The sequence below is a fragment of the Tetrao urogallus genome, assembly GCF_951394365.1.
Source record: "Tetrao urogallus genome assembly, chromosome: 17".
Taxonomy (NCBI): Eukaryota; Metazoa; Chordata; class Aves; order Galliformes; family Phasianidae; genus Tetrao; species Tetrao urogallus.
The window spans coordinates 565,059-585,127 of record NC_136830.1 but is presented as its reverse complement, the minus strand read 5'-3'; the positions used below and the strand labels follow the sequence as shown (position 1 = coordinate 585,127).

The window sequence follows — 20,069 nt, the reverse complement described above, 5'->3', positions numbered from 1 at the left end:
TCTTTTGAACATGATTAATTGGATTTTTAAGTGGGTCAGTTTCTTCCAAAATTGCTGGGTCAGTTAATTCCACTTGCAGCTGTCCACCTGTGATTCGTTGTTCTCGTAGTATCATCTGAAACTCTGCTCTTGTTTGATGCACACTTGTGATTTTCCGCATATGGTTTTCGGTAGGAATTTGTGTTATGCTCTCATTTAATTTGCTGCTTGTCCATGCAGCTGTGTCATCAGATAGCTTTTGTGTTACCTGTGCAAGTAGCCATTGCACGCTGCAGGTCTCTTACTGAGCTCTGCTTTGTAAGCGATGCAGTTACTCAAGAGGACTCTGCGTGGTTCTGCGGATGGACCAGTCTTTGCTGCCTGTCTGGGTACTTTTGTTTGTTTTATTTTTAATCCTGTCCTAAGGTGATACATTTTTCATGGCTTGTCAAACAAGATTGTGGATTTGACTGTAAAACTGTGACTCATCTCAGCCTTCGTTTTTCTTATTAAAAATGATCCTGGAGGAAAGCGCAAATGAAAATGTCAGGTCTGACATAACTAATGTAAAACTGACAGCCAGGAGGAGAGACCCTCACAGACCCAGAAATCAGTCTTGGAGGGCTGGGTCTGTGGTTGGTGCAAAGTTTTGTCATCCGTGGACTTAACTGTATTTAAGTGTTTACATCATCCGTGTATCTAGACCAAGATATCTATTTATTTTGAAGGAATATATATCATCATTTTTCATTGTTCATCCGGGAATTAAGCTTTTGAGCTTGTAGTTCCTATTCTTAGTTGATGCTGTAAACATATTTCCTCTCCCTGATGTTATATTTTTGGAAGCATTGCTGTATCCAGAGTGCAGTTAAATTAGTAATTCTTTGCTCCCTGTGTTTTTTCAGTCAGCCACACTTGAAGATTTAATGTCTCAAAAAAGAAAAACTATGATGGATGAGCAGTAAAAATAAATGAATGCTCGGCATTTCTTTGCCACATGATATATAATGCTGCTGATAAACAGTCTCATCTGTTGCAGATGGTAGTGATGTGGAGGCACAGAATTGTGTTGCCAGTTACAGACATCTGATTTCAAGGGCGTGCTCAGATACTAGCCTAGTCCTAGGGATGAGGTGGGGATATATTACAAACACAGCGATCAGAAGCCCCAGAAACTTGGAATTTGCTGCTGGTGTCTGATGTAGGATGTATTGGGAAGCTAATGAAAACAAATATTTCATCTATCATCTTTTTTTTCAGGAGGAGAATCTTATTGGGGAAAGCCATTTAAAGATGAATTCAAGCCCAACTTGTCCCATACCGGGCGTGGTATTCTTAGTATGGCCAATTCAGGACCTAACACAAACAAATCACAGTTGTAAGTAGTCGCTTGCACTTTGTATTTTATTGTTTCCCTCCAGATATTGTGCCTTGTGCTGTGAAGAAAATAAATGACATTTTTGGGCTGCTCCTTAAAGTTCAGTCAAGTGAAATATTGTCAGGTGTTGCACAGTGCAGTCAGGGTGGCTGCAGCTGCCGTTACTCTAAGAGCAGCGTGAACTTGTCGGCTCGTGGCATCATCAATTTGCTTTCTCTGTTTTATGGTTTGCAGTTTTCATCTTTTCTTATGCAGCCCCATTCTTATTCCTGTGAAATCACTGTACCTCTCCACTCTGTTTAAATCTAGTCCCATATGAACTTTGTGAAAGGCTTTAATGAAATGAACCAAACACACCTTAGAAACACTGCTGCTTTTTTTGCTGGCCCGTTTCTAAATAAGAACGGTTCTGCACTGCTCTTATGTGTGGAATTCAAAATGGTGGAGCGCAGAGTCTGGGGAAAGGACTTGGTGTTCAGCGTACCAAACAAAGGGAGGGCTAAAATGAGGGACAAAATGAATGAAGGAAAGAAGGAGAAAGAACAACAAATGAGATTTAAAAACACTGAAGTTGTAGTAACATACTTTAAGCGTGACAGAGTTACAGAGGTTTGCCTGCAGTCTTTAGAAAATGTCCCACGTCACTTGGAGCCGACTGCGCCTCGCTCTCTAAGAAAAACTTGTACCTCTGTTGGGAACCTCAGAGGAAAGTGTGCGTGTGCAGTTCTGCGTGCTGGGGCTGGGGGTGGTGGGGGGGAGCCTTGCTGTTGGTCTTCACGAGTATGGTCGGTACGCCATGCAGCAGCGTGGTTAAATTTAACTAAGCACAGGTGCTTGTCTCGAGGCCCTTAATAGGCTTTACTCACGTGCTGAAGCCTGAGCACGTGTGCAGGGTCCAGTTGCTGTGAAGCTTATTTTGGATTTGAATGTTGCTGCCAGCACTCAGGTGCTAAATTAGGGAAGAGCAGAGGCCTTAAAAGAATATTAACAAGGAGAGGTGGGGGATCAAGATACAAGAGAGACCGCATGAATGAGGTGCCGGATTGAGTCTCATCATCCACAGCTGTAGAGGTGATTGTATGTTTCCATAAAATTTGCATATGAAATATGAAGTTCCCATAAAGTCCTTGCAAGACTCCAGCTGCCCATATTTTTAAAGCTTCCTAAGCAGTGTTTAGAGACTTCTGGCACCCAGTGTTAATTCCATTGTCCTTAATTTTATCTTAACTGCAATGACATTCACAAAGCTTTCTCTGTATATTTATTTCTGCTCAGGTGTTTTTTTTTATTACAATTCCTATTACTGTAGTGCATCTAACTGACCAACTGATGGTCTACATATTGAATATCTGAGAACAAAGTGAGACGAAGAACCTTTGCACAAAGCTAAGTTGTAACATACACCCCATGTGGGAGTTTGCATTTGTACAGCATCTCAAAGCTTTCCTCTGGGCAAGCTATGTTTTAATAGATTATCAAGCAGATTGCAGCCCCTCCTGTATGCAATCATATAACTTCCTGAGGCAGTCACTTATATGGAAAAGTACTTTTGGAATGTTTATGTATTTTTAGCTGTCTCTAATGTAGTGTAACAGATGGAGACAGAAAGGAGAGTCAGCGCTGCATGCCCGGCCAGCATGGGCCATCATGGTCTGCAGAGCATGAAGTGGAAACCTCTGTCTCATACTCCTGTAGTCTAAGTCTTCTAACAAAGCATCAAACTGTAGAGAAAGGCTTTTGTAGTATGAATTGTTTTGGATTTGGTATTTCAGTTACTGAGTTTATGTTTAAAAATGCCCTTTTGCCTGGTTAAAAAATCCAATAAATTAAAAACCCAAGATTTACAGGTTTTCCTCACTTTTGACACTTTTAAGTGCCATGTTTGTACCTGAAGCACAAATCTGCTCCATCTAGAGGAGCAGTGGATCACAGACAGGGCAATGCAATGGAAAAGAAATTGCAAATATTAGGTGTTCAAAAAGGTAAAAGTTTACACTGGCAGAAGATTGTTGTGTTAAATGACTGAATTTGCTGGTACAAACTCCCAGTCATGTACAAGAAATATCCTCACTGAGCTGCAGCCATGTGTCACTGTCCTGCTGTGAACATTCTGAAGCCTGCCTGGCCAGGGAGGCAGATGCTCACATTATTTTTGGACACTGTGCAAACCAGTTGTGTTTTGAGTACTGTTTGGGAATGTTGGTGAGGTACAAAATTGAGAAATCCAAACTCACAAATCCAAGACAAAACCCACAGAACGGAGGAATTAAGGGGTGTTTACCCAGTGGGACTCCCAGCAAGCGAGATCCCTGTCTCTGTAGAGGACTGTTCCATACACCTTCTGTTTTTAAGCTGGCTATTGCTGAGTGTCGATGAGATAACATGCTAACCCCTGTTTTTATTCTTTCCAGCTTTATCACATTCCGCTCTTGTGCTTATTTGGACAAGAAGCATACAGTGTTTGGAAGGTAAGTGGAAGATACCATGAGAAGCAGTGTAACAGATGTATTTTCCAGTGTGTCCAAAATCTAGAGAGAGGAATCTGCTGACTCTTGCAATTGAACTGCAGCAAAATCCTTGCTCTCAATCTAGTTCCCTTGGTTGTGATTAGGTGGCCAGTATCAATGCAGTGCCAGCCATCAGACTGCTTTTTTTCCCTCCTTCCATCACTACATATTGCCTTATTTCCTTTCTGTGGGTAGTTGTCTAGGGAGTCAAGAAAAAATAATCACCTTCATGTAACATTTTCACTCTTACTATGTTATGTATGACAGTGGTCATTGGTATAATGTCTATGTGTGTGTGTGTATCTGTATACACAGACAAATGAGATACTAGCAATGCTAATATAGCGAGGGAGCTTCATTCTTGAAGAAGCCTTTTCCAAAAATCTTTTCCATTTGAGCCATCGCATGATAAAAGTGAGGGTAGAGATGATAGGACGTGTGACATTTTACAAAGAGATGAGTGTGTTTGTTTGTTCCTTGCTTTCTCTGCTGCAGGTACATGCTATTTACGAAGTCGCCGCAGCTATTCTAACAAATGCCCTGCTACAAATGGCAGGAAGGGGAATTGTTCTGGTTTGCTTTGGTGGTAGTTCCCAAGCATTTTACAGTCTCTTTATAATTAAGAATTGTTGCATTCTTTTCCTGGTTTTATCTATGTGAAAGGCAGCAACTGAAAGTCAGAGCATGTACAGTTTGCTTCGGTTGAATGTTACACAATAGTGCTCTGTAGTAAAAGTTAAATCCATCTTCTCTGCCAGGAGTTCTTGAGCCAGAAGCTGGCTTCATTTTAAACAATTATGTTAGTGCCATTAGTTCTGATACTGATTGTGCAGAAATGGCACCCTTTGGAATATATTCTTTTTCCTTTCTCAAGTCTGTCCTAGACAAGCTTTCCTTTGGTGAAAGCTGATGAATAAAGCAAATTCTAATTCTGAAAGTGGATATATTGGCAGATTTGTGTTACCTATATCTTAAAATCGGTACACTTAAGCTACAGTATGAGTCCTCCTTGCAGAAATCCCCTTCAGTCTGATATGATAATGCTGTTAACCTGAGCTCACCACTTCCCCAGGTCTGTGTGGGTTAGCAGAGCTCTGCAGAAAACGTGGCTGTTGCTCGGTCTGGGATGCAGCATGGCTTCAGAGAGCATCCTGTGTGCCCTTCGTGTCTCAGGCACTGTCTCCTCAGCATGCTCTGGTTTTACCAGAATTTCAGAGCGCTGCAGATATTCTCAGCTGAAATACAAATGAAACACCTTTGCACTGATGTTGATTTAGAATCATTTCTTTGCCCACTTAAGAAAAGAGTGGCACTTTCATCTGAACACAGGGTGGGTGAATTTTACTCTGGATTCTCTTTCATCTAAAAAATGATTAATTTGAAGAATGACAAAGGTAAGGATGCCAGGTTAGATGCATTCCAATCTCCCCTTATTTATCTACAGATTGAACACCTGAACAATTGAATTGGCATACAAATGTAATAAAAGAGCCTGATGTATGCAGCTTTTAAGGTCTGTATTCTGTCATCAAATTCCTTCAGCTGTTTTTACCTTCATTTGTTGTTTGAAAAACCATCAAAGCCAAAAGATTGAAGCGATTGTATCTCTAGTGGAACTTGCTATTTTTGATCCTGGGTGTTTCCAGGATTTGGTGACTGTATCTGATCTTAGACTGTAGAGTACAATAATATCTGGAAAGCATATCTAGGAATGATATGTAGGGATAAGAATAGAAAGAACCCATGAAATCAGAAGTCTTTGTTTCCATAATGCTACGTTGGACTGTCTCAACTGGTTGTTTACTGGCCTGTTGTGACTTTCACATAGACTTGAGGATTACTTATTTCAGTTAATGTAAAACCTAAATACCCAGAACTCAGCTGTCACCTCAACCATTTCTGTACATCTTTGGTTCATGTTAATAAGTATCACATACAAATCTCTGAGAGCAGAATTTGACCTGTTTGTAATTTGTGTAGAACTTTCCAGCAGGAATTTCATACTTACCCTTTTTTTTTTCTCTTATGTGGGATGGAGCATTGACGTTCTTTCTCTTGAGAGCTGCCTGTTGTTCATGCCCCCACTGGTTTGAAGCACAGTGTTTGCACAGCAGCAGCTGTTAGGAGTTGGATGTTTGGCTGTCAACGTGTTTCTCAAACATGCCAGCTGCAGCAGCGAGGTTCTGTAGGTAGTGCTGTAGTTCTGTAGGCACGGCCTGGCCCCACGCACAGGGGTTGTTCAGTTCTGGGGCTGGAGGACTGGGGAGCATCTTGTCACGCGAGTGCTGCCCGCCGTGGCAGTAATGAGGGCAGTTGTTACTGAAACTGAAGGAGATCATTTGGCATAGATGAGGAGTAAAACCAAATGCTGAGTAAGAGAAGGAAGCCTTCCCTAGGAGGTGCGCTGCAGGCTGCATGCACTTCCTGTTCCAGCAGAGCTGCCTCAATTAACTTAGTAATTACCACTTCTAGTAATTACCATTTCTCCCAATTTAGAGAGTGCTGTAATTAACTTGAAATCTAACTGGTGGCTTTTGTTGGTTTCTAGCTGGCTAGTAAGAGGTTTAGGAACTCAGATAATGTAGAGCAGCTGTCTTGAGCTTGCTCTTGTGTATCATCCAGAGAAAGGACAGTAAGTATTTCCAGGTGATTGCTGCAAAGGGAAGGTCCTCCTTGCTGCACTTCTGTGCTGCTGTGTGAGGGAGCCCCCCAGCCCGTGCTGCGGTCAGTTCAACCTGCGTGAGCTGCATGCACCACTGCTGGAACACTGGCATAGACTTGCATTCCTTACAATGGGTCTGACGTGCCTTATAAAATCTCAATGTGAGCGCATCATATCTGCATTATTTTTATTTTCTGTTACTCCAGTGGCTCATAATTCCCGTGGATCAGACACCAAGTTCATCTGACCTTTGTAAGTAGAAATAGAAACATGATCTGTGCCAGACAGCTGGCTGCGTGAGAGATAACGGAGTGCACGCAGGTGCAGGGTGTTACTGCACCAAGCCCTTTCAGCTTACCTTTCACCAACAGTTTGCACTTTCTTTTGAACCAAGGAAGAAGAATGCCCTGAAGAAAATGAAATGCCTCCTGGTATCCTGGGGAGCCCATTCCAAAACCAAAGGGAAAGTCCATGTTTGGAATGATAGTGAAAAGTGATTGAACTGTTGTGATCAGCAGGAGGGGAGAAATGTTTGCAGTCCAAACTGTGGGTGAAGCAAAGGACAAGGGGGGCAGTGAGCGCAGGCTGCAGGTATGCAGCGAGATTAAAGGAAGGCCAAAAGAGGGAGCAAAGGAAGAAGTGTCACCTGTCAGTAGCTGACATGCTCAGCTCAGCCTTCTCTTCCTTTCCTACTTCCCTTGTCAGATGCTTTTGTGGCAGAAAGTTTACTCCCCTTGGATAAGCATCATTGCATTTAATATCCCCTAACCTGCTTAGTGCTCTTGTCCTCTAAAGCGATAACCATGTAAAGCTGCTACAGTGCACTGAGGTACCCAGGAATGGTTCGGTGGTGCAGTGTTTGTTTCTGTGTGCTATGGATCAGTGCACCCCACAGCTGCTGAGCTGGGAAGCGCCAGGTTCATCTGCTGAGTTTGGTTTCCAAATGCTCTTCTCCAGGTTGCTTTACTGTTTTGTTGCTTTCCATTATTGTGTCCCATTTCCCATCCTAATCCCTTAGGAGAGATGGAGGTGTTTTGATTACATCCTTGTGGCTGGTTGGAATTGCTCACTCCGTTTTGGGTTGGGTGTATACATAGAAAACATTTTGTCCTGAGAGTGTGTGTGTTTGTGACTGTATATATTGTTCTCTGTCTATATAAATGCGTGTACTCTTTTGTTTAAATATAAAAATAAGCTTGAGTACAGAATGTATTTACAAAACAGAGTTTCTTTGTGGCTTCTGTTCCTGGTTTAAAGCTTTGGTGTTTCATTTTTTTGAGAAAGCCCAGACGTTGTTCCTGTTTCGTCCTCTGGTCAGGAAACCCCATCATCCTGGAGGACTGCCACCCCAGCACTGTATAAGGCACAGGAACTGTGCCTTAAAGAGTTTGAGAACAAGCAAGTCCGTGTGTGAATGGCTGTGGGGCTGCTCGGGAGCTGCAGTGCTCTGTAGGAACAACGCTGGTGTAGCTGTGAGAGTTCCTTGGCATATTGCAAATGAATGGAGCTTTCTCCACGTGTTTCTCTTGCACTTCATGCAGAGGTTTTGGCAGTGACTGCCAGACAAAGTTACTGGTTTGCATAATAAAACAGCCATAACATGAAGTGGGATTTTAAATAACATCTCTAAATTTGAGATGCAAAGATTTCCAGTGCTAGCTTAGCTCAGTGGTCAGTAAAACAGTGTTGCGTAGATAAGACCGTGTTTTTCATTACTTTTTTAACAGAAAAAATGTAAATGTACCTACCTTATCCCCCACGTGTGAATGCAATGCAACATTTGTCAAGCTCCTCTAAAAGCACAGCGAGCTGTCACAGGGACCCTGAGCTAAATATACTGCTGAGATCATCATTCCTCTGTTCAGCATCTGCTGGAGACAGACAGCAAACCCTCAGTCTCGCTGCTTGTTCTCATGTGGATGGTGTCTTGAAGGTGTCACCTTTTCCATTGTGGGCCGTCATCTGAACTGCTGTTTAAACCTCACAGAAACTTGCACGGTCTGTTTAGGACAAAGCATGCGTGGCCTTGTCTGAGGAACGGAGCCGCACACGGTGCAGCAGGGAAAGTCGGTTCTGCCCTTCTGCCTCCCCTGTCTGCCGACCCGCCGGCTGGCAGCGGTGCTCAGTGCTCCATGACTGCTGCACGTACAGCTGAGCCCACGGCCTTTACCTTCTGTCTTAATGAAAACTGTCTGCAGGCTCTTCATGCTGAGACTCACAGTCATTCATGCTGCAGGTTTTATCTCTTCAAAGTTAGTGGGTTATTTGAGTAATGCTAAGTAGTTGCTCTCATTTTAGAAGGTTTTTTAGTGCTTTAATGTACTGATCTGATGGTCTTTCCTACATGTAACTTATGTAGGCTTTTTTTTTGGCCACGTCCCAGGGCATGTGTTGTGGGGCTGGAGAGAATCCCCAGAAGTGCCTCGGTGTGCTGGTTTGGTTGTTGGCTGTGGGGTAATTGCTGCAGCGATGGCGGTGCACTCCCTGAGACACATTGCGTTCTGCCGCTCTGCTTTCAGCACTGCAGAGTAACGTCATGAGGTTTGACAGTAACGACTTGTCATGTTTTGAGAGCCAACGTGTGTGCCAGCATTCCATTTGATAAATCAAAGAAAGTTCTGCAGAACTGTTTGCAGCTAGCCACAAGTTTCCTGACGGATGCGTAGCCCAGTTCTCAGTGGCTGTGCGGTGTGGTCAGATCTCGTCCTTTCTGGAAGCACCTCAGCAGGGCCCGATCCTTGGTGTGGGTTCCTGACCAAAACTAACCCTGGGAATTATTTCCAGTTCTTCTGGTCAGGGCTGTCTCATCTCAGCTCCTGGCTTGTATTCAAATTAATTTCTATGAGCAGTTTTATCACAGTATGGAAAGACACAAAGCAATATTGAGAGCTCACCGTGCTGACGCTGCAACGTGCATGGATGTACTTTCTGTGGAAAGCGTTAGAGGCAGGAGTATGAAAGAACACAGTTCTTTCACAGTTTGGGGAAAAGAAGCTGAAGGAGGAAAGTGAATGACCTGCTGTGCAGGCCCACAGCTGCAGCAAGGTGAGAACAACGTTGTGCCAGCGCTTGTGAATGAGGAGCACCCTTGCTAGAAGTGGAACATGAAATGAAGGGAAGCTGCTGTCTGGAACCAGGACTGACTTTTGTTTGCATTGGTTGGCATAAAAGGACCAACCTGTCACTGGAGGTGCCAACACCAAAGCACCAAATGCCAGCATGTTTAGCTGGCTGCTGGTGCTGCAGACGAAGGGAAGTGCTGGCAGCTGCCTCCCTGCAGGACACATCCACAGTTGTGAGTGCAGTTGATTTGGGGCCTGAACTTTGCAGTGTCATACAGATTCTTTTATTTCAATGCAGTCTTTACTGCTAACTGGAAAAGTGACAGAAGGCAGTAAAACAACAAAGGTCCTATGAGAAGTGCTGACTAGCAATTTCTGGTGGATTATTGTTGACATCTGAGCAGTGGATCTAAAAGCCACCAAGCCATCCTGAGGATGATATCCTTGTCTTCTAACACTTTCTAATCATGTCAAGCAGGTGGTATCTCGTTCTTTCACTGCTGACCTGTGAATGCCACATCTACCACTGATGTAAAATGTACAAGTGACAAAGAATTCCCAGTAATGTTTAATTAGCACGGCGAGTGGAGATTCATGAGCATTGCCAAAATGCATTAGGGGTAATACTGTGGGAAGTCTAGCTACGGGCTAAGGGATTACTCGATTAAATTGCTAGTGCACAGCTGATCTGACTATTTTAAATTATCAGAACCTAATTAAATGGAAACACACAGGCAGATAATGAATGGAGCTGTTGGCTAGAAAATCCTCCAGTATTAAATCAGAAGTTTCCTTTAGGGGCAATTAAAATACAGTGAATGTATCTTAGGCTGTGTGTTAATCACTGGTATTAAAAGTGGATCTGATATTGGCCCGAGGAGAGTTTTGAAATTGAGTTTTCATTACAAAGTTGCTGGAGCCGATGCAGGGCTGTCAGACCCCCTCTGCTCTCAAAGCTCCCCCATGCGATATCTCCAGCTGCAAACGAACGCGTCTGTTCTAGCCTGCATACGTGTTTTTTTAGAAGTCACGACCTGATTACAGAATATTGACACACCCTTGGGTAACAGGGAGAAGTTTGGAATGCTCAAGCAACAACAAAGTGTTTGCAGGAACCGCGTCTGTTCAGGCAGGTGCTTAGCAGCAGCCTCTGGAACTCAGCAGGGCTTTCTGCAGCTGGGTTTTTCTGTTGGACGTCTTTAGTGCCCGTTACCCAGGCGGTGCAGTGAGGAGCAGCCCTGGGCTCCCTGGGCAGCAGGCCCTGCCCTCTCACTGTGCAGCTCCTGAGCTCCTCTGGCTCCGGGAGCAGCGCTGTTTAGGATTAGGGCTGCTCCTCATTGTCCCACAGACGTTCGTATGGGCTGTGGCTTTGGTTCCTGGCTGTGTTAACGCAGATGTTGTCCACCTACAGCCTGCATTTGTAAAGGCTCTGGATCCCCCGGCATCAGCGGGCTTTATTTACTGCTGTTCTAAATATAGCCATTTTCACATTTAACTGGGGACAGGGATATGGATTAAGCCAGTAAATATCTTGGGACCGAGAGGTGATCCCTGCAGGACCCCTTGGAAAAAACTGACCCAGTGGTTCCTATTTGAAGGTAGATTTTCACACCTGCCAGCGGGTTTTTGATTTAACGCGTGCCATGTTCACATCGTTCTGGTTTCTCCATCAAAATGTCAGCACCCTCCAGAAGTCCGTTCCGCTGACGCTGTTATCCCTATTAACCACATCTGGTGGCTCAGAGATAGAAGGCTGTCTGGCAGACTGTTTTCCACAAAACCTTGTTGATTGCCGTTACTTATTTCCTTTCTTTCTTAATCATGTCCTGTCTCCACTATTCCATTATTTTGCTGGGATAGATGCCAGGAAGACAGGCTTATAATTACCTGGATCACCCCATTTATCCTTTCTAAATATCCTTTTCTGGAATTTTCCTATTGTTCCATGCTTCTTTTTTGGGTGAGGAAGGGTAGGAAAAAAGCACCAACAACCGTCCAGAAGTCTTCAGCCTTTTTTTAATGTTTCAAAGCAAATGTTTGGATATGTTGTCTTGAAAAACAAGCATCCAAGGATCCTCTTAAAGACAACCTACGATGAGGGGTGTCCACAATGTGATGCTCTGCTGCTTTCCCAAAGCTTCCCCCAGGTTCATTGCTGCAAGCAAAAAATGGGAAGTTAATGAAAACATCTGCTTTCTTGACCCAGTCTGGTTTAGTTTTCAAAGCTCATAGTAGTAACAAATGAGATACAAATTTATGGATGTAAAGCTAGCAAATGAACCCGTTTTGCATTGGATTTGTTTTTTCTTGCACAGGCAGCTGCCCACAGTTGCTCCTTCTCCATCTGGCTGGTTTCTGTGCACCAAAAGGCTGCCGCACTGGGGGGAGATGCCTTTGCATTCTCTCTGAATATTTGACTTCTCCTTATTGTGTTTAAACTTAAACTCAAATCCCAAATTTGAGGAAAAAAAATTCTTACCTACCACCCTGAATGATGTTATTTTAAGTCTTCTAAATACAGTTGCTGATTGCCCTTCCACTAAACACAGTTGGTATAAAAATCTGGTAGAGTGGGTGGGCAGTGATGATATTGGATGTGAGAGTGTGGGAATATTCCAGTGATGCTGTGACAGCTGGAAGTTGTCTTTCTCTCTTAGAGTGGTTGGTGGCTTTGAGACTCTGACTGCTATGGAGAACGTGGAAAGTGACCCGAAAACAGACCGTCCCAAGGTAGGTGGGAAGTGACGGGAGCTGTGTGGGGATAGCGAGCATCTCTGGCCCTGCACAGCATGGTCACCCTGCTGCTGCTTCCCCGAAGCAGAACCTGGGGCAGACATTGCAGTTCAACCAGAGAGTCAACGTTCTCCTCTTCTGCTCACAGGAAGAAATACGAATCCAGGCAACAACCGTTTTTGTAGACCCGTATGAGGAGGCAGATGCACAGGTGAGTATGGCTTTCTCTCATCTGATAGGCTGGAGAACTTTGAAGCTCAGTGACTTCAGTTTTTGCCCCAGTTGATCCCTTGTGGAGACCATATACTTCTCCCGTGCCTCTTTTCACCTCCCCCTGCATGTGGAAGTCCCTGGCCCACACAAGCACAAGGTAAGGTGGCACAGCTGCTCCTTACGTTGCATTGTGCACAGGGAGCACAGCTGCTGTTTCAGCTGAGAGGTCTTTGGAGCTCAGTCTGGCACGGCTCCCCTCCTCACCCTTAGCAATAGCTTCCTTTCCAAATGCCCACTATGGGTGGAGGTGACAAAGAGAAGTTTTGTTGTACTGGCTGCAGACAGCAGGTTGAGGTCCTTTTCCTAAAGCCAACCCTGTTGTTGCAGCAGTGCGGATTGCTGTCTTAGAGTGCTGTAGAGTTTCAAAGAACTATAGTCATGGTCTCCTTTCTCTGGATGAGCTGTTGTAGCAGATTGCACTCTGCTTCCCGTAGGTTGCTGCAGAAAGAGAGAAGGTTCAGCAGGAAGAAGAAGCAGCCAAAACAAAAGCTGAGGTGGTCCCACTGAAGAAAGATGTTCAGACTCCTAAAACTTACCGTCAGGGGATTGGAAAATACATTAACATGGCTGCAGCGTAAGTTCCCTGCCCAGCTGATCTTTGTTCAGTTTTAGTTGCCTTTCCTGCTGGATGCTGACCCTGTCCATTGCTGTTTCTCAGTGCTACCTGCTAGAGCTCTGGAACAGGCCAGATGTTTGCTTAGTGCCAGCAAGCTTTGCAGAGACTCTGTCATGCAGGAGTTGGAGATCCCTCTAGTTGTTATTTTTCAAAATTGAAAGTTGTGAGCTTTTTTTTTTCCAGCACTTGAACATGGCTGAGTTGGTCCTCAGCAGTGTTTGCAGAGTTCACAATTGTAGATATGTGTCTACAATGCAGAAGTTCTTAAGCAGGAACTGTAAAAGTCACTTCCTCCTCCACCTTTTGTTCTGGTCTCTTCCCCTTCTCCAGCTATTTCTTAAGGCCACTGTCCCATGGATATCTTTTCCTTTAGCAGCTTTTCTTGAGCACAAAGAAGCTGCCTTAAACCTGCATCAGTCGTCTGATCTGATTCCTGTGCAGCCAGCAGGTTCCCAGGCTCGCTGTGGGAGCTTCAGGGTACCTGGCAGGTTGTACAGGCTTGTCCCAAAGCACCCGCTCCCAGATACCCTTTGTGCACCCACCGGAGTTGACAGCATCTCTTGCTTACCTAAAGACAGCACAGAATGCTGCCTCAGCTGCAGCCTAGCATCAGCTTTGGATAAATTACAATGAATGCCTTCCGCTTGATTTTTAGCAGACTTCTGTAACAGCATTTGCAAAAATACTATTGTCTGCCTACTGCATAAAGGCAGACATGTATTTGTGTGTACACAGATTTGGACAGCAACTGAGTCAGCTTCTTTGTGCCTGTGTGACTTACAGGCATTTGCGTAACTGAGAACAAAAATATGGCAGTCCATGTAGGTCAGCTCCATGTGCATCTCAGTAAAACGTTTTGATTACAGAATATTGCTTGGACCTTAAAATATTATGTTCAGCATAAAACTGTCATTCGCTGTTACCAGCTGTACAGAAGGGACATTTCTTTCCTGGTCCTTCACTCACTGCAGCCTGCCTTCAGGAGGGCACAGCAGCCCTTTGGCTCAGGCTTCTCCCTGCTGCTGACAATGAAACCACAGAACCTGGCCGTGTAAAATTTCCATGGGGCTGTAAGCTCTGCTGAAGGTGAGCTGGGAATAGCAGTGGTGAGTGCAGCATGCCACGCACAAGGAGCAGACTCAGCTGCTTTACACCCAGTTCCCCATAAATCCTTCTGCTACCACAAGCATGGGTAGGAAGTGTGGGGAGCACTTATGGCTCAAACTTTCAGTGCTAAAAAAGTGCCACTGTTGAATAGTCTGCTCTGACCTGGAGAACTTGCTAGGCTTTGAACACATTTTTGGAAGCGTTCAAAGCCTGACACGAGCCATCCCTGCAGCCAGCCAGAAGCCCCAGCCCTGCTGTGCCAGCCCAGGGCGCACGCTCCTCTCCTCCTCTCTGATTCATAGCTGGCTCCGGTGTAGCTGTTACAGGGAGGGCAAGGCAGCCAGCTGCCCCGCTCCCACTTCTCAGCAAACAGTCCCTAAGGGGTGTTTTCATTTTGGCTCCAGGAAGCGCAGCATGGAAGATGACGGGCCCTCGACAAGCACAGCTGCGAAGAAAGAGAAAAAGAGTGCAGGCTTTGGGGACTTCAGCTCCTGGTAGCAGTGCGGAGAGCCCAGCACTGCAGCAGCACGGCAAAAAGGAGGCCTCCCACGTGTCCCTGAAGAGCCCGAAAGACAATCTGTCCTGGGGAGAGGGAAGGCACCAGCATTCACCACGAAGAAAACTGTTGCTTTGTTAAGGCTGGTTAATAGGCTTTGTTTTCTGGAGATCTGCATTCCCACAACTGCGTCTTTCTTTCTCGAAGGCCTTTTTGTTGTTGTTCAGCTGAGCAGGGAGCAGACACCACAGCTCTGCTGGGGATTAGCTGGAGCCTTTCTCTGCGCGGCCAGCAGCAGCTCAGGCAGAACCCAGCCTTGCAACAGCTGCATTGTGAAAGAGCTTCATTTGCAGGTAACCGTTTCCAGGCAAGCCGGGTCTGCCAGATGGATTGGTGTGCTGGGGAAGTGCCCGAGCTGCTGGAAGGCTCTGCAGAGGGAAGAGGGCTGCAGCCTCCTGCCTCTCCTTTCCAGCTGCCTTGTGCTTGTTCTCAGCAAGGACTAATTCCATCTTTTCCTCTTGCCTCCTGGCTGGACTGACTGCTGTCCGTCTCCACAGGGCCTCGCTCACTCTGAAATGAGCTGTGTCTGCACCCATGTGATCTCCAGCAGCCTGCAAAGCAGTGAGGCTGAGCAGCGAGCAGTGTGCCTGCTGCAGCTGCGCCGTGTGTTCCTCTGGCAGCTGGCCTCGTTGGAGCCCCTGGGCAGCTGGGGGCCGGGCTGCCCTGCCTCAGAGCTGCCCTCTGGGTCCAGAACTGACAGCCTGGAGCAGTTGAGTGGGAACAGAAACAGCATCACAGCATTTTTTTAGCCATCCCCTAGGGCTGCTCCCTGCATAGGCATCTCAAATATTTCCTTACATAGCCACACTGTTAGGATGCTTACAAAAGGCCTTACTGAGTGCAGAAATGCCAGCCTGGGAAATGTAACCCGTGTTACTGTCACTTACAGGTGGTGCAGTAGATCCTGAACGTGACTTCTCAGTTCACCTCGGGTGTTTTCAGAGCAGTACCCTCCCCTTCCTGGCGGAGGAGGTGGTTTTGTAGTCATCTTTGTAACCTATACATTGATGTCAGTGGTTTAAGAGATTAAAGTCTCCCCTTATATGAAATAGCTGTACAAAAATTTTGGTAACAAGTTTTGCAATTAAATGCTTTTATTTTCTTTTGAATACTTGTGTTTTACCCTCAGCTGTGATTTCCAGGATCACAGCATTACAGCATCGATTGTTGTGCAAGGAAATGATTCATTCCTATGTTTTAAGATGCTTGTGAGGAACTCAGGGATCTTTGCGGATATGATTCCATCCTTGTTAAACTATAGGAAGTTGAAATTCATTTAAAGAATAGCAGGGGTTTTCTGCAGCGTTTGCAGGGTACAAAGCCAGACACAATTCCAGGAGCTGTGTGGTGCTTTCCTGCAGCTGAGCTGCTGGTGCCGGACTGCAGCTTGCTGCTTCTCCTGGGCTGGCCTCTGCCTCACAAAGGGGTATCGATCCCTTTTATGCACCATCTGCTTCAGTGCATCCTAAAGTTGCAAAATTCACAGTGTTGCTGGAGCTGTTGCAGTGTAATGAATTCCGTAAGAGTGAAATGGTTTTCCATAATAGATTAGAATGGAGATTATTATGAAAGCAAGGAGCTTTTGATTACAAGGAAGGGGTGTGGTGAGGACTGCTGCCCTGCTGGGGCTGTGCTGCAGGTGCTACAAAGATGGGCTCCTTTTGCAGCAGCAGGTTGCAAAGAGAAGTGCTCGCTTTCCCATTCTGCTGGAGGTTTCTGGCAGAAGTCTCTGATCGCTGTGGGGCTGCCGGCCTTGCACTGCCCATTTCATTACAGTTTCCCACCGTTGCCAACAGGCAGGAGCAGCCACCACTTCCTGCATTCCGGGAAGGCAGAATAACCTTGGAGCTTTGCTCTAAGCAGTGGAAGCTCCGCGGCTCAGGGCTCTGCTTTCCCAGCTGCTCCTGCCCCCACTCCTGCCCTCGCTGGCTGTTGGCTCTACCCGCCCGTGGGGCTGCAGTGTGGGCCAGTGTGGGGCACTGCAGCCCTGGGCCTCTGTCCTGACCCCCACCTCCCTGCTCCCTCCATCACCTGGATGTATGCATAGCTGGTCGGTTTGTTGAGTTTTGTTTTTTACTTCAGCTTTTCTACTGATAGGCAAAATTGCAGGGACAAAGAGACAAAGCTCTCCTTAAAAGTACAAGTCAGAATGTTTGGCCGGACAGGCAGGACACGAGGTGGTGTGCAGGGCAGGGCGGTGCAGCCCTCGGGCTCACGGCTCGCTGCAGGGCCATTTGCAGAGTTTCCACTGCCTGAGTTGAGAGAGAGCAGAGAAGAGGTTTCTCTGAGCCTTTTCTGCCCTGCAGCTCCCAGGGTTCCGCAGCCAGGACTGTGCTGCAGGGGGCACCTGCGCCGGTCCTTGCTGTGCCCCAAAAGACTGGCAGGAATTGGGCAGCCTTAGTGCAGAACTCCACTGCTGGGTGCTGTTTGCAAGCAGATTTTTGCTCTCTTTGCATTTGATGCTAGTAGATGATGTGTAGTAAGTGCTCTTGGAGGAGAGATTTTAGCATGGCTTTTGTCAACACCCCCCACCTTCTTAGCACTGTTTGCTTTGGATAACATGGGCCATGGGCTGTGCAGGAAGGAGACTGGCAGCTGCCGGCCCCTTGGCTTTGTGCAATGGCTGGGATCTTTTGTTTCCACTTTCTTTGTATATCAGATTTATTGCAGTGGGGAATTGATCGGGCTGTGGGGCAGGGACCAGAGGTGGGGATGCACCTGCAGGGATTCTGCTGCTGCTGCTGCTGCAGGGCTCAGTGCTGCGAGGCCGGCACTGGATACCCTGAGATGGGCACGTGCAGCTCTCTGACCTCAACCTCTGGCAAAGCAGCGGGGAGTGAAGTGTTTCCCACTGTTGCTGTGCCCCTGCAAACCCCAGCAGTGGCAGCAGCACTCCTGTGTGTACCACAACCCCTCTTCAGAACAGCCAAGCAGATAACAGCTGCAGGTCATGTCTGGGGCTGAGGAGCCCAGGCTGGGCTGCAGGCTGAGGCCCTGGGGTCTGCGTTGTGCCCCACTGTGCCAGGGCAGCTTCCCAATCCCACGTGAGGTTTCAGTGTTCCTGACGTCACGGAGCGGCTGAATTTTCCCTTTCACACAGAAAAGGGCTCATGAGCACTCACAGCAGCTGGAGCTGGCAGCGTGCAGTTTCATGGCTCCTGAAAAGCAGCCACAGTCCACATGGAACATAGAGCCAGCTGTCGTCAGCCCTTCCCCTGGAAAGCCTCCCAAGGTTTCCCTTTTCTGATAGTAGATATGTTCTCTAATCTTCGGCCTCCATTTATTAATGGTTAATTATATCTATTTGCTTTTCTGCCAGCATTGTCCCTTAGCTCACATGGCCACCCTCCCTCCTGATGCTTGCTTCCCTGCACTGTTCATAGGTGGGATTGGGTCCCCTCTCTGCTGCCGTGTTTGGCTGCCCATGCTGCATGCCTCCCGCCCTGCCTGTGCTCCAGGAGCTTTGTGCTGGATTTGGAGACAGTGAGGTGGCTCCATCCTGCGCTGTGGAACCCTTGGGATGAAGGTTTCTGTGTGCAGTATCCCCATGTGTGAGAGCCCCCATCCACACTCAGCGGGGCTGGGGTTGCTGCTGGCCTCCAGGAAGCACAGCCCTCTGCTAATGGTGCTGTTGCTTCATTTTGCCGATCTCCACATCCCCAGGTGGAGGCATTCTGGGGCAGTGAGAGTGGCTTCCCAGCAGCCCACCAAGGGAGCAGCTGTGTGATTTCTGTCTGTGCTTTCATCCCGTGATGAAAGGGATGATAGAAAACATTTGTTTTGACCACAAGTGCAGCGGACCCCTGAGGAGGTTGCCTCCCCAGCACTGCTGGCAGCAAATCTCCAAGATAGATAAGGTGCCAGCAGGCAGAAAATGCCAAATGCACACAAGCCTCCAAGCAGCTGCAGAGCAAATCTTTCTCCCTAGACTTTGGCACGTGCTGCACCTTGGCCGGAGGCTCCAGCACCAAAGCCTGGTGCTGCACAGGTGAGGTGCCAGCAGTGCTGTGGGGCACGGCCGGAGCTGCACGATGGCCCCATGCATTGGGCTGCTGCATGGCTGCAGCTGGGGGATCTGCAAGAGACACTTGGGTTTTTCTATGAAAATGGCCAAATATTTTATTGCAGGCATTCTCTGCAGATCCCAGCCAGACTTTTAATAGATGGGTTCCTCGCCAGCGGCAACTACAAATTGATTGCAGCAGAAGGGCAAGTGAAGACAAATATAGAGCCGGCTGCCTACAGGGAGCGCACAGAGGGAACTTCGGATGCTATTTTTGGTGCTTCATCTCCAACTGCTTACAGTGTTTCTGATCTTTGCTTCTCCTTCAGAACACAGTTTGGGTTAGGATTTTGTTTGTGTGTGTGCGTGTGTGTGTGTGTAGGAGAAAACCCTCCCTATTCCACAGAAGGCTTTTTCAGCTTTTCCATGCTCCATGGCCCTGGCCTCAGGAGTAAAGCAATGGGTGAGTGCATAAAACAGGGTGTCTGCTGCCCGGATCCTGTCCGCACTGTTTGCTGGGCACTGGAGCACCCTTTGGGCCTGTGCCTGCTGCTGTGCACAGCCTGACAGGCACATCCCAGCCACAGATGCTCTTTGGCCTCGCTTTACACCTCTGTGCTTGTGCAAACCCTGTTTTGCCTTCATTTCACTGAGCTGCAATCTGGCATTGCAGAGTCTTTTTTGCATGTTTGCCTCCAAATAACACAAAGGGCTCAGCTTCACCAGCATGCTGTTTGGTACTGACCTTAAAAATGGAGCAAAAGCAGAAAAAGTGAAGGGCTCAGCAGCGGATTGCTGTGCCTTTAGCAGGGATGTTCTGCACCCCATTTGTTTAAAGCTCTAATTTATACAGCGCCAGCCGTGGGGCTCCCGTGCAGAGGCACAGTCCACATGCTGCACAGGCGTGTTGGCTGCAGGCGCCCACCCCACAGAGCCCCCTCCCAGAGCTGTGCAGGGGGGTCAGCCGCCCCAGCACCCTTCAGGCTGTGTGCCTCTGGAGTGTCGTCCTGTGCAGGAGATTGTGGCTGTGATCAAGTCCCTGGCACGGGCCTGGAAGCTCAGCCCTCACAGATGGGTTTCTGGGCCAGGGAGGCAAAGGTGAGGGTTGTGCTGGGAGCTGCAGGCGGGCAGGGTCCCTGTGAGGGAGACAGGGCTGCCTGGCACAGGGCTGGCACCGCTGCCTTGTGTCGGAG

The 20,069-nt window shown here is 47.2% G+C and overlaps 1 protein-coding gene across 1 annotated transcript in view; it reads left to right on the top strand.

Moving 5' to 3' along the window:
• The window catches only part of PPIL2 (peptidylprolyl isomerase like 2), a gene marked incomplete at both ends in the record, with an annotated part of 55,227 nt that extends 40,412 nt beyond the window's left edge, over positions 1–14,815 (top strand). The window contains 6 exons of the mRNA XM_079544031.1: positions 1,240–1,357; positions 3,769–3,825; positions 12,246–12,318; positions 12,470–12,532; positions 13,029–13,168; positions 14,722–14,815. Of these exons, the coding sequence (XP_079400157.1) occupies positions 1,240–1,357; positions 3,769–3,825; positions 12,246–12,318; positions 12,470–12,532; positions 13,029–13,168; positions 14,722–14,815 (545 nt within the window). The remainder of the gene's footprint in view (positions 1–1,239; positions 1,358–3,768; positions 3,826–12,245; positions 12,319–12,469; positions 12,533–13,028; positions 13,169–14,721) is intronic.
• Between the last annotated feature and the right edge of the window lie 5,254 nt (positions 14,816–20,069).